At 37.4% G+C, this 15,018-nt stretch overlaps 1 protein-coding gene across 10 annotated transcripts in view; it reads left to right on the forward strand.

Annotated features, from left to right (window-relative positions):
* tenm4 (teneurin transmembrane protein 4) overlaps nucleotides 1-15,018 on the forward strand; it is a 294,119-nt gene that overhangs the window by 81,660 nt on the left and 197,441 nt on the right. For all 10 annotated transcript variants that reach the window (XM_067450936.1, XM_067450931.1, XM_067450930.1 and 7 more), the window contains exon 3: nucleotides 12,057-12,329. In XM_067450936.1, coding sequence (XP_067307037.1) covers nucleotides 12,057-12,329 — 273 coding nt within the window. The remainder of the gene's footprint in view (nucleotides 1-12,056; nucleotides 12,330-15,018) is intronic.

Here is a 15,018-nt window from a genome sequence, read left to right on the forward strand (position 1 = left end):
AATTGGTATCTATCTTCTCGGCATGAGCCAATGAATGTATTATGACCAGTCTCATTACAATAGGCTAATTTAATCAAAAGTTATTAGCATTTTTGTACATTTTATTACAACTTTTGACCACAAGGTGGCGCTGCCCCGAAACTTTTTGAATATCTTCGGGACATAGAGCGGAAGACACATACCGAGTTTTGTAATGATACACTAGTGCATTCTTAAATTATAGCATTAGCATTTTAAACCGTAATACTGCATTGAAGTCAATGGGAATTTCATGTTTTGTTTTATTATAGCGCCACCAAGAGGCACAATCCCACCAATTTTTTTATGTGTCCTCGTAGTGAGCCCATACATATGTGTGTCAAGTTTGGTGAAAATATTTCATTTTGTTTTGGAGTTATAGACATTTATATGAAAAAACACGTAAAAAATGACTGACACCTGACTTTGATTGGATTTTACTACCCCTTACTATCAATATTTTGAGATTTGGGCATTAGCGTATAGCTATCGACCTATGTTTCCGAACTTCTGAGGCTGGTTTCGTCTCGATCGGACTAGCGGTTTCGAAGATATCAGCAAATGTTTTTTAAGCACTAAATTACAACTCTGCGCAAACCATATGCCGAAACCTGGCAAGTCTGGTATCGTTGGAGTCGGCAAGGATTCAGGAGACCAAAAAACACACTCCCATCAAAATATGTCAACCACACCCAAAGTTATAAGCGTTTGAAAAAAAAAATTCTCCACTAGGTGGCGCTGTTTCGAAACTTCTCAGGCTACTTCAGGGCATCGTGGTGATGACCCATACCAAGTTTCATAACAATCTGTTCATGCGTTCATAAAATACAGCATTTTTGCACATAATTCAAAATGGCCGACATCCAAAATGGCCGACATGGTAAAATTGGATATCAGTCGACTCGGCATGACGCCCTGAATCTAATGAGACCAATTTTATGATTTTTGGATAAACGGTTCAGAAGTTATAAGCCAAAATAGGCATTTTTCGTATCTCCGGACAGGTAGGTGGCGCTGCGCCGAAACGCTGCATGTTGCTTCAAGTCATGCTTGTGATGACATGTACCAAGGTTGGTTTGAATACGATAAAGCGTTGCGGAGATATAGCCTTTAGTGTGTTTTTGCAACCTCCACGTAAAATTTGTTTGTGCGTTTATTGAAAACGATTGGACGAATCAACTTGAATTCCATAACTTTTTGTCAACATGCTCTGAAGATGATCTGTTTCAATTTTCGTGAAAATCGGAGCAACGGCCTAGGAGGAGTTCGAAAAAGTAGGTTTTTCAGAAAATTCAAAATGGCGGGAAAATTTGCATACCGGAAAATGACATCATAGGGTGAAATCGAATCGGCTTGAGCCAAGGAATCCGATGAAAAAAGAATTTTGTTTCTAGCCCTTAGGGGTCAAAAGTTATAAGCATAAATATGAGTGAAACTTTGGACAGGTGGTGGCGCTAGAGGGATTGAGTTAGAGGCACCAAATTTGCTATAGTGACAGCTCAGACTGGCCTCTATGAGTGTGCCAAATTTCACAACTTTTTACCATACGGTTCTATGGGCTGCCAGAGACTCCTATGGCGGAAGAAGAAGAAGAAGAAGCAGAATAATAAATATAGCTGCAAGCAGCCATTATCGGGGCCAAGCGCAAAGAAGAAGACAAGACATGCCAGCATGCCTGGAAGTCTCAAGCCAACTGCAACAATGAGCCATTAAGGACCTATTAAGTTGATTTTAGGCAAAATAGCAGTCAAATTTTAAATACAGTCAATAATAATGGTTTAATGGTTTATCACTTTCGACCAATAGGTGTCACTGTTACGAAACTGATGTGGTTTAGTCAGATTGAGATGACAATGACACATGCAAAGTTTGGTGTCAATATGTCAAAGCATTGCAGAGATACAGCCTCAAGAGTAATTTTTGCATCATGGCTCAACTCTGTTGCAGTGGTATATGAAAACTGTTTTGTCTATCAATCCGAAATCCATAACTATTTGTCAGCATGGTCTGAAGACGATACGGATCAATTTTGGTGAAAATCGGACAAACGGTCTAGGATGAGTTTGAAAAAGTAGGTTTTTAACAAATAACAAGACGGAGGACAGATAGGTTTGCAAAATATGGCACAATTGGTATCCATGTTCTCGGCATGAGCCATTGACTGTATTATGACCAGTTTCATTACAATGGGTTAATTTAATCAAAAGTTATTCGCATTTCTGTACATTTTATTACAACTTTTGACCACAAGGTGGCGCTACCCCGAAACTTTTTGAGTATCTTCAGGACATGGAGCGGAAGACACATACCGAGTTTTGTAACGATACGCTAATGCATTCGTAAATTATAGCATTAGCATTTTAAACCATAATACTGCATTGAAGTCAATGGGAATTTCATGTTTTGTTTTATTATAGCGCCACCAAGAGGCACAATCCCACCAATTTTTTTATGTGTCCTCATAGTGAGCCCATACATATGTGTGTCAAGTTTGGTGAAAATATCTCATTTTGTTTTGGAGTTATAGACATTTATATGAAAAAACACGTAAAAAAGGACTGACACCTGACTTTGATTGGATTTTACTACCCCTTACTATCAATATTTTGAGATTTGGGCATTAGCGTATAGCTATCGACCTATGTTTCCGAACTTCTGAGGCTGGTTTCGTCTCGATCGGACTAGCGGTTTCGAAGATATCAGCAAATGTTTTTTAAGCACTAAATTACAACTCTGCGCAAACCATATGCCGAAACCTGGCAAGTCTGGTATCGTTGGAGTCGGCAAGGATTCAGGAGACCAAAAAACACACTCCCATCAAAATATGTCAACCACACCCAAAGTTATAAGCGTTTGAAAAAAAAAATTCTCCACTAGGTGGCGCTGTTTCGAAACTTCTCAGGCTACTTCAGGGCATCGTGGTGATGACCCATACCAAGTTTCATAACAATCTGTTCATGCGTTCATAAAATACAGCATTTTTGCACATAATTCAAAATGGCCGACATCCAAAATGGCCGACATGGTAAAATTGGATATCAGTCGACTCGGCATGACGCCCTGAATCTAATGAGACCAATTTTATGATTTTTGGATAAACGGTTCAGAAGTTATAAGCCAAAATAGGCATTTTTCGTATCTCCGGACAGGTAGGTGGCGCTGCGCCGAAACGCTGCATGTTGCTTCAAGTCATGCTTGTTATGACATGTACCAAGGTTGGTTTGAATACGATAAAGCGTTGCGGAGATATAGCCTTTAGTGTGTTTTTGCAACCTCCACGTAAAATTTGTTTGTGCGTTTATTGAAAACGATTGGACGAATCAACTTGAATTCCATAACTTTTTGTCAACATGCTCTGAAGATGATCTGTTTCAATTTTCGTGAAAATCGGAGCAACGGCCTAGGAGGAGTTCGAAAAAGTAGGTTTTTCAGAAAATTCAAAATGGCGGGAAAATTTGCATACCGGAAAATGACATCATAGGGTGAAATCGAATCGGCTTGAGCCAAGGAATCCGATGAAAAAAGAATTTTGTTTCTAGCCCTTAGGGGTCAAAAGTTATAAGCATAAATATGAGTGAAACTTTGGACAGGTGGTGGCGCTAGAGGGATTGAGTTAGAGGCACCAAATTTGCTATAGTGACAGCTCAGACTGGCCTCTATGAGTGTGCCAAATTTCACAACTTTTTACCATACGGTTCTATGGGCTGCCAGAGACTCCTATGGCGGAAGAAGAAGAAGAAGAAGAAGCAGAATAATAATAGGAACACTAACGATTTCAATAGGTGCCTCCGCACCTTCGGTGCTTGGCCCCTAAATATAGCTGCAAGCAGCCATTATCGGGGCCAAGCGCAAAGAAGAAGACAAGACATGCCAGCATGGCTGGAAGTCTCAAGCCAACTGCAACAATGAGCCATTAAGGACCTATTAAGTTGATTTTAGGCAAAATAGCAGTCAAATTTTAAATACAGTCAATAATAATGGTTTAATGGTTTATCACTTTCGACCAATAGGTGTCACTGTTACGAAACTGATGTGGTTTAGTCAGATTGAGATGACAATGACACATGCAAAGTTTGGTGTCAATATGTCAAAGCATTGCAGAGATACAGCCTCAAGAGTAATTTTTGCATCATGGCTCAACTCTGTTGCAGTGGTATATGAAAACTGTTTTGTCTATCAATCCGAAATCCATAAGTATTTGTCAGCATGGTCTGAAGACGATACGGATCAATTTTGGTGAAAATCGGACAAACGGTCTAGGATGAGTTTGAAAAAGTAGATTTTTAACAAATAACAAGATGGAGCACAGATATGTTTGCAAAATATGGCAAAATTGGTATCTATCTTCTCGGCATGAGCCAATGAATGTATTATGACCAGTCTCATTACAATAGGCTAATTTAATCAAAAGTTATTAGCATTTTTGTACATTTTATTACAACTTTTGACCACAAGGTGGCGCTGCCCCGAAACTTTTTGAATATCTTCGGGACATAGAGCGGAAGACACATACCGAGTTTTGTAATGATACACTAGTGCATTCTTAAATTATAGCATTAGCATTTTAAACCGTAATACTGCATTGAAGTCAATGGGAATTTCATGTTTTGTTTTATTATAGCGCCACCAAGAGGCACAATCCCACCAATTTTTTTATGTGTCCTCGTAGTGAGCCCATACATATGTGTGTCAAGTTTGGTGAAAATATTTCATTTTGTTTTGGAGTTATAGACATTTATATGAAAAAACACGTAAAAAAGGACTGACACCTGACTTTGATTGGATTTTACTACCCCTTACTATCAATATTTTGAGATTTGGGCATTAGCGTATAGCTATCGACCTATGTTTCCGAACTTCTGAGGCTGGTTTCGTCTCGATCGGACTAGCGGTTTCGAAGATATCAGCAAATGTTTTTTAAGCACTAAATTACAACTCTGCGCAAACCATATGCCGAAACCTGGCAAGTCTGGTATCGTTGGAGTCGGCAAGGATTCAGGAGACCAAAAAACACACTCCCATCAAAATATGTCAACCACACCCAAAGTTATAAGCGTTTGAAAAAAAAAATTCTCCACTAGGTGGCGCTGTTTCGAAACTTGTCAGGCTACTTCAGGGCATCGTGGTGATGACCCATACCAAGTTTCATAACAATCTGTTCATGCGTTCATAAAATACAGCATTTTTGCACATAATTCAAAATGGCCGACATCCAAAATGGCCGACATGGTAAAATTGGATATCAGTCGACTCGGCATGACGCCCTGAATCTAATGAGACCAATTTTATGATTTTTGGATAAACGGTTCAGAAGTTATAAGCCAAAATAGGCATTTTTCGTATCTCCGGACAGGTAGGTGGCGCTGCGCCGAAACGCTGCATGTTGCTTCAAGTCATGCTTGTGATGACATGTACCAAGGTTGGTTTGAATACGATAAAGCGTTGCGGAGATATAGCCTTTAGTGTGTTTTTGCAACCTCCACGTAAAATTTGTTTGTGCGTTTATTGAAAACGATTGGACGAATCAACTTGAATTCCATAACTTTTTGTCAACATGCTCTGAAGATGATCTGTTTCAATTTTCGTGAAAATCGGAGCAACGGCCTAGGAGGAGTTCGAAAAAGTAGGTTTTTCAGAAAATTCAAAATGGCGGGAAAATTTGCATACCGGAAAATGACATCATAGGGTGAAATCGAATCGGCTTGAGCCAAGGAATCCGATGAAAAAAGAATTTTGTTTCTAGCCCTTAGGGGTCAAAAGTTATAAGCATAAATATGAGTGAAACTTTGGACAGGTGGTGGCGCTAGAGGGATTGAGTTAGAGGCACCAAATTTGCTATAGTGACAGCTCAGACTGGCCTCTATGAGTGTGCCAAATTTCACAACTTTTTACCATACGGTTCTATGGGCTGCCAGAGACTCCTATGGCGGAAGAAGAAGAAGAAGAAGCAGAATAATAATAGGAACACTAACGATTTCAATAGGTGCCTCCGCACCTTCGGTGCTTGGCCCCTAATAATAGGAACACTAACGATTTCAATAGGTGCCTCCGCACCTTCGGTGCTTGGCCCCTAATAATAATAATAATAAATATAGCTGCAAGCAGCCATTATCGGGGCCAAGCGCAAAGAAGAAGACAAGACATGCCAGCATGGCTGGAAGTCTCAAGCCAACTGCAACAATGAGCCATTAAGGACCTATTAAGTTGATTTTAGGCAAAATAGCAGTCAAATTTTAAATACAGTCAATAATAATGGTTTAATGGTTTATCACTTTCGACCAATAGGTGTCACTGTTACGAAACTGATGTGGTTTAGTCAGATTGAGATGACAATGACACATGCAAAGTTTGGTGTCAATATGTCAAAGCATTGCAGAGATACAGCCTCAAGAGTCATTTTTGCATCATGGCTCAACTCTGTTGCAGTGGTATATGAAAACTGTTTTGTCTATCAATCCGAAATCCATAACTATTTGTCAGCATGGTCTGAAGACGATACGGATCAATTTTGGTGAAAATCGGACAAACGGTCTAGGATGAGTTTGAAAAAGTAGATTTTTAACAAATAACAAGATGGAGCACAGATATGTTTGCAAAATATGGCAAAATTGGTATCTATCTTCTCGGCATGAGCCAATGAATGTATTATGACCAGTCTCATTACAATAGGCTAATTTAATCAAAAGTTATTAGCATTTTTGTACATTTTATTACAACTTTTGAGCACAAGGTGGCGCTGCCCCGAAACTTTTTGAATATCTTCGGGACATAGAGCGGAAGACACATACCGAGTTTTGTAATGATTCACTAGTGCATTCTTAAATTATAGCATTAGCATTTTAAACCGTAATACTGCATTGAAGTCAATGGGAATTTCATGTTTTGTTTTATTATAGCGCCACCAAGAGGCACAATCCCACCAATTTTTTTATGTGTCCTCGTAGTGAGCCCATACATATGTGTGTCAAGTTTGGTGAAAATATTTCATTTTGTTTTGGAGTTATAGACATTTATATGAAAAAACACGTAAAAAATGACTGACACCTGACTTTGATTGGATTTTACTACCCCTTACTATCAATATTTTGAGATTTGGGCATTAGCGTATAGCTATCGACCTATGTTTCCGAACTTCTGAGGCTGGTTTCGTCTCGATCGGACTAGCGGTTTCGAAGATATCAGCAAATGTTTTTTAAGCACTAAATTACAACTCTGCGCAAACCATATGCCGAAACCTGGCAAGTCTGGTATCGTTGGAGTCGGCAAGGATTCAGGAGACCAAAAAACACACTCCCATCAAAATATGTCAACCACACCCAAAGTTATAAGCGTTTGAAAAAAAAAATTCTCCACTAGGTGGCGCTGTTTCGAAACTTCTCAGGCTACTTCAGGGCATCGTGGTGATGACCCATACCAAGTTTCATAACAATCTGTTCATGCGTTCATAAAATACAGCATTTTTGCACATAATTCAAAATGGCCGACATCCAAAATGGCCGACATGGTAAAATTGGACATCAGTCGACTCGGCATGACGCCCTGAATCTAATGAGACCAATTTTATGATTTTTGGATAAACGGTTCAGAAGTTATAAGCCAAAATAGGCATTTTTCGTATCTCCGGACAGGTAGGTGGCGCTGCGCCGAAACGCTGCATGTTGCTTCAAGTCATGCTTGTGATGACATGTACCAAGGTTGGTTTGAATACGATAAAGCGTTGCGGAGATATAGCCTTTAGTGTGTTTTTGCAACCTCCACGTAAAATTTGTTTGTGCGTTTATTGAAAACGATTGGACGAATCAACTTGAATTCCATAACTTTTTGTCAACATGCTCTGAAGATGATCTGTTTCAATTTTCGTGAAAATCGGAGCAACGGCCTAGGAGGAGTTCGAAAAAGTAGGTTTTTCAGAAAATTCAAAATGGCGGGAAAATTTGCATACCGGAAAATGACATCATAGGGTGAAATCGAATCGGCTTGAGCCAAGGAATCCGATGAAAAAAGAATTTTGTTTCTAGCCCTTAGGGGTCAAAAGTTATAAGCATAAATATGAGTGAAACTTTGGACAGGTGGTGGCGCTAGAGGGATTGAGTTAGAGGCACCAAATTTGCTATAGTGACAGCTCAGACTGGCCTCTATGAGTGTGCCAAATTTCACAACTTTTTACCATACGGTTCTATGGGCTGCCAGAGACTCCTATGGCGGAAGAAGAAGAAGAAGAAGAAGAAGAAGCAGAATAATAATAATAGGAACACTAACAATTTCAATAGGTGCCTCCGCACCTTCGGTGCTTGGCCCCTAATAACAATAATAGCAAAACGTAATTTAATAATAATTGTTTTAAAAACTTGTTTACATTTTACAGTACAATAGTATCAACATTCATAATATTTATTCATTGATTTTGTTTTATTTTTTACAAAATAATATTATTAATAACGGAAATTATCGTGTGTGTGTGTGTGTGTGTGTGTGTGTGTGTGTGTGTGTGTGTGTGTGTGTGTGTGTGTGTGTGTGTGTGTGTGTGTGTGTGTGTGTGTGTGTGTGTGTGTGTGTGTGTGTGTGTGTGTGTGTGTGTGTGTGTTTGTGTTTGTGTTTGTGTGTGTGTGTGTGTGTGTGTATGTATGTAAAAAATAGCATTAATATTATATTAATCATTTTTATTGACTTTTTATTTTATAAACAATAATATTATAATTAATTATAGTTATAATTATAGATTATTGGTATTACAATTTTTTTTATAAAATTGTTTAATAAAACATAGTCATTGTTTTATTCTCCTGTATCCTACTTCTAAAACTGACAGCAAATCCACATTTCTTTAAGCTGAATTTTTTTTTTTTTTTTTTTCAATTTGCCCCAGACCCCCCTAGGGCTCTTGAATCTTTGTCACCTTTTTTGTCACCAATCTTTGCCTCACATCAGAAGAGTTTGCATCCCTGGAGTAAAAAAGCAAAGCAAAAAAATACTTTTTATTTTAGATTCAAGTTTTGTGTCTTGTCGAATGGATATTTAGGAATTTACTTTTTAGATAATTTTGCTGATAAAAAAAAGAAAAAGAAAACAAACAAAACATATTTTGGCAAGATAATTCCCCTAAATTAACTGCATTAAAACGTTCGATGTCAAGAATGCAATTAAATGGTAATAAATCCCTTAATACATGACCTGTGTGTTTTTATTTAACTTTTTTTTTTTTTTTTTTTTTTAAATAAGTGTGGAATACTGCACCCTTGATGGTTTTACTTGCCCACTTCATATTAAAGCACATATCTATTACGCATACTTGTTAAAACGAGACAAACTATCATACACTTTGAGGGATCTCATCTCACAGGCTCCAGATCTGCAGCGATCTTTCAGATACGCTTCAGAGTGTGATCGCATTCGAGCAATTAAGACAGACTGCGGTAACGATTTGATCCGTCGCTAATATATTCCAGCCTTTTTGAAAAAGCGCTATCTAAAACCAGAGAGATAAAAGGAAAGCCGAATGTGGTGTTGTATCTTTGCCATTAGCGTGCTGGGACTTTAATGAGAGGGGGGTGCCATGAATGCTGATTCGCTGATGTCTTTTATGACCTTCTAATGTGTCCAGTTGATGGTGACCTGAAAAAATATCCACTTCCCCTCCATGAATACTAAATGCATTGTTGCTCTCAGACACGCTAACTATTATTACGCTCACTCTCGGCATAAATCTGTAATTTGCTGTTAGTTCCATCTAAACAGCTTCCTTTTTCTCGTACCTTTGGCCTCCACAATGCATGAGTGCACTTTGAATGTGATGTTTATTGAGATTGTGTGCTCTCACGTGGGTTTGAGTGTTCTGTTTTGAATAAACATCTTGTTTGGGTATCCAATTTGATTGAATATAGGCTTGTTTCATGTATTGCATATTCCTGATCAATTTTAAGTCACATATAAATTACTGTTAAAGGTGTTCCTTTTTAACAAATACTAATGTTTCCAAAAGCAGTGAGCTTGCTGCCTAAACAGCATTTTAAGGCATCATAGGTCCACACTGTAACACGAAGGCTGTTTTTCAACAGTAGATGGCACAGTTAAGCCCATGGTATACATTTTTGGTGTAAACACTTGGCGTACACACCTAGGCTTTCATAGTTCCATTTTCCAACACTGCATCCACAATGATGCTATGGGCGTTCCTAGTGTCATTGTTGATGCAGCGTCTCATTCCCCTTCTCAGGGAACCATGGTTACATATGTAACCTGAGACATCATTAGTTTCATCATCATTATTTGTTTTCCATCTCCTCCTTGTCTTTTTTTCGATTGTGAAACAACCACCCTGGCCTGTGTTGCTACATTGTTGACTGATGCAAGCCATGACAAACAATTCAAGCTGTAGAAAAATCTACACATAAAAAAAAAGTATACTTTGGGCTTAATGCTTCCCTCTAAGCTACTCTCTAAAGGTGTAGTCACATTAGCTAAATTTCTGCTATATTTCGTAAGCAAAAATTTCCTTTGACTATTGTAAGTACAGTACGATGTTTAAGGCACAGCTCACATTAAGTAGCTTTCTGCTCATCAACACAGCGTATCGGCGTGACTGATTTGAGTCTGTTGCGAAATCTGCATGTTGAAACTAAATTTTGCATATCAAATGGATTACTGCAGAAATTTCTTGATTTAGTCAGCGATTATGCTCAAAAGTATTTAAAAAAAAAAACTTGACTCTTTTCCCACCAGCATTTTTGAAAATTCACATAAATAATCTAAACATACAATATATTAAAATATATATGAGAGAACAAAGCCTCTGCTTTTGAACCCCCAAAAAAGTTGTATTATACCTTCATGATTTCTTTTTTATCAACACTTGAATGTAGGTAAATAAAACATTTAATAATAATAAAAAATATTTAAATTAAAATGTTTTGCCCCAGAAACTATGACTTTTATCAATTGTTTTTGCTCCTTATTTCGATCTGGAGATTCAGTACTCATTCAGAAGGTTTTTGATAGTGTATGACAATGAAAACAAGGAAAGCTGGAAAATTCCATCAATGGTGGGAAGGATTGTCTCATAAATTATGGAAAATTATCACAATGGTGGGGAAAAGTTAAATAATAATACAAATATGAAATAAAAAATAAAAAATAAACTTTTCACTCAGAAACTTGTTTGTTATGCTTTGTTCCGTTTACTTTGTATGTCAGAGACGTTCCAGTTAAAAGTTCCTTCAGGAAACTTGGAGTTTCGCAGCACTCAAGTTCTGGAAGTTAACATCACATTCATTTATTACACATATTAGTATGGTTATATTTTGCAATAATTATAAATTGTTGTAAACTTGTTATTACTTTTTTGTAGGGCTAGATTTACTATCAGTTTGCGCCAGTGCAAACCCTCTTTTGCCGTTAAAAAAGCTACTGTCAGGATTTACTAAAGACACGAAAGTGATTTATTAGCACTGAAAAGGCGTGGAAGGTTATTTTTGTGGCTGACCTTATTGCACATGCATTTGTAGGAGTTTCCCCCTTCAGGCGCAAAATTTATGGCAGAAGTATATCTAAATGGATCACGAAAGGTGATTTCCTAAGGTCTGCGCTCGTCAGTTTACTTGTATTTGTGTTATTATTTACCATCCAAAAAAAGCATGTCTTAAACCAGTTGGAAATGGATGTCATTAGTAGCTCACATGCAAAACTTTCTACTCCCATCAGTGCTTTTTTGGAATTGTGCTCCCACGCTAATTTGCCCTGTTTAGTAAATCTGACCCCAAGTTAATAGTTTACATTGTACTGCAAAGGTACTATTTATATAATACTACTATTGCAACTACTAATACTATTATTATTATTAGAAATTTAAATCAACTCTTAACCATCTTGGAGCTCATGGTAGACTTTCTAGAAAGGTTTATACATTATAGATTCAAAAAAGTGAAATGAAATGGGACCGGATGAATGGTTGCAGAGACTTCAGGAGCCCTACTGTTTTAGTCTGTTCTTGTATGCATAACACAGATTGTATTTTCTCTCATTCTGTTCTTGTGTTGTATCAGGGGTGGACTTCTCTCTCAGAGACATGGCCTTTGGGGATCCTGTGCCGACCCATATGGCAGCATATAGGACAGAAATGGGCCTTCCCCACCGTGACTACTCCGTGAGTGTGGGATCAGACGCTGACACAGAAACGGACGGCATCATTTCCCCCGAGCATGCTGTCCGACTCTGGGGCCGTAGCAACACCAAATCCGGTCGAAGCTCCTGCCTTTCCAGCAGAGCCAACTCTAACCTCACCCTCACTGACACCGAGCATGAAAATACAGAAAACGGTGAGTTCAAATACTTCACAGTCTCTTCACAGCTCGGCTGAGAGCAGCTTTAGGTCACCAGGCGCAGAGGGACGTCTCCAGTTTAGCACCACGTCAGTTCAGATTGAATGTGTGATGACGCTTTTGTATGGAAATGATGCGTGGTTTGTAGAGGCGGATTTTGTGATATGCTAGTTTGGTTTTTGCAATGCTTGTGCTTTAAAGCTAAATGATGTGCAATGGTACTTTCCCCTTTCACATTTGGATCTTCAGAATTAAAAGCAAAGCCATTGATGTAAATTCAAGTTTTCCTTTTTTATATTTGATTTTAGATTCTTTTTTAGAGTAAATAACTTTAAAGGAAGTGTATGTACGATTGTGACCAAAACTGTTATTGCAGTGACAATATCCTGGCCGGACTACTGTTTATGATTAATTGAAATACATTTCTTACATACAGTTCCTTTAAAATCAAACGTTGGACTCAATCTCAGGCTGTCTGCAAATGAGACGAAGGCTGTGCACTTTTTTTTTTTTTTTTTTTTGCCAGGCCATGACTTCTAATATTTTTCATTTCATTACCAGGTGACCTTTTCTTTTGCAAATTTGGATTTTATTTAGTACTCTGTTATATTTACAGAAGGATTATGCTCAGAATTTCTGCTGTGAACAGAGATTCATTTATTATTGACTAGTTGCATAGTTGCGCTTTGGGTGTCTAGAAAATAAATGTAATGAATCATTATTACTAGGATATTGGAGGAGGTTTATTAGTACTTACAGTACAAAGCACATTAATGCCATATTCCATATACTTTAATCCTACCTGTTACCTACTCAATATCTAATCTTAACAACTACCTTGCTAACTATTAATAAACTGTGATTAGGAGTTTATTGAGGCGAACGTTTTAGTTAATAGTAAGAATTGGTCCCTGATCTAAAGTGTGACAATCCGGCAGAAACCTCTTATCTCCATTTTTTTTCATATATCATTGCTATTGTCCGCAGTTACATCTGTCTGTGGGGTTTCACAATTATTTAACGAATGAAAAGTATTAAAAAAGAGCATTTGACTAAACATAGTAACTCCATGTGTTCTTTAAACTGTCGTTAAAACCTCATAACTCTGTCTCGGCTAAAGCTTAAATGACATTTACCTTTGCAATAGAAGGGTAAATAAAGGACTTGTTTCTTTGAATAAGTGCAGCATTTTTCTTTACTCAAAAAACACTTTATTTATAAAGGCTAATGTTTTATGTATTTGAGGAGCGGTGAAGAGTGTCTTAGTCTAGCATTTGTCGTCAAATCATATAATAGCCTGTATGTAGCACTTTGTATTTTAATAAAATGAGATGTTTGCCAAATGACAGAAAATAAAACCACAAATAAAATAAACCAATAAAACGCCCACATAGCCACAGTAAACTTTATAACCTGTAAATTGATGAAATGCACTTACCGCCTCAGATGCGGCCGTTCTAATGGCGGATAAAACATATATGTCCTTAATTCGCTGGTTAGAAACCTCATAACTGCATTTGGAAAAATGTTAATAACATAATGACACGAGTCTGACCATAAAGCCCCAATATCAAATACCCAATATAAAAAATAAGTTGCGTTTTTGGAGATAAATTATTTATTTCTTTATTTATTCATGTACTGTAGTTACTTAACTAAGCAGTTGCATACGTGGATGTTTACAGATTATCCTTATAGTGACTGCAATAAAATTCATGCATTTTGCATTTTTTCAGCGATAATCTCCAAGGCATCTCTATATGTCGGAACTAGTAGAGGTCAGATGCTCTCTGATGAGATTAGTGGCCCAAACTGAGTGGGCAGCCATCCTGGATCTATCCTCCTCAAGCTTGGTGCTTCCAAATGGTCCCAAGGGCCCAATGAGTGTCTTTGCTTGCATAGAAGGTCACATTGTACCGAGACAGTGTCACAGTGAAACTTGTCAAGAGCAGGGCCTGATTACGCAAGAGGAACGACCCAGAGAACTGCAAGAATATATGGAATATCTCAGCATAAAATGTGCGGTATGAACTTCCTATGGAAAATGTAAATGTTAGCCGTTTATTTCATGCATTAAGGACTTAAAACAGTATTCAATTAACCTTTAAAAAAATATATATATTAATTAATATATGATATATAAATATATCCTGAATTGCCCTTGAGTTGTGCTGACTAAATTTCAGAAGAATTTATAGGGAACAGAAGGTCAATAAACTAAATAAAAAAAATGTTTTAACTTTAATAATTCCATACTTGAGTTCTACATAGTGATTTAGTTATTTATTTAATTATTTGTTTAAAGCATCACTGTTACTATTACTGTACTTTTTGCTATGTAACTTTATTGTTTCTTTGTTTTTTTAGGAAAAGTGCGCTTTTACTTTCCTAAGCAGTTTAGAACATTCAAATGTTGTCTGGCAGATGATAAAGTTTGGCAAAGAAATCCATATCTAGAGACCAGAATATCATTACCCATGTTTCCATTCAAAGTTGTGAATTTGACTTATGTGGAAAAAATGTGAATATCGCATAAAACGTGCAAATTTAGCAGCGCTTCCATACCATGTGTTCAAGAGAACAAAATCGGCACTTCCTGTGAAATAGGCTGTAATGTTTGTAATATAAATGGAAGTTCCTGCAATCTGTTACTATTTTCCTATTTTACCATATTTGATCATAAATG

The sequence above is a fragment of the Pseudorasbora parva genome, chromosome 8, assembly GCF_024679245.1.
Source record: "Pseudorasbora parva isolate DD20220531a chromosome 8, ASM2467924v1, whole genome shotgun sequence".
In the NCBI taxonomy this organism is placed as follows: Eukaryota; Metazoa; Chordata; class Actinopteri; order Cypriniformes; family Gobionidae; genus Pseudorasbora; species Pseudorasbora parva.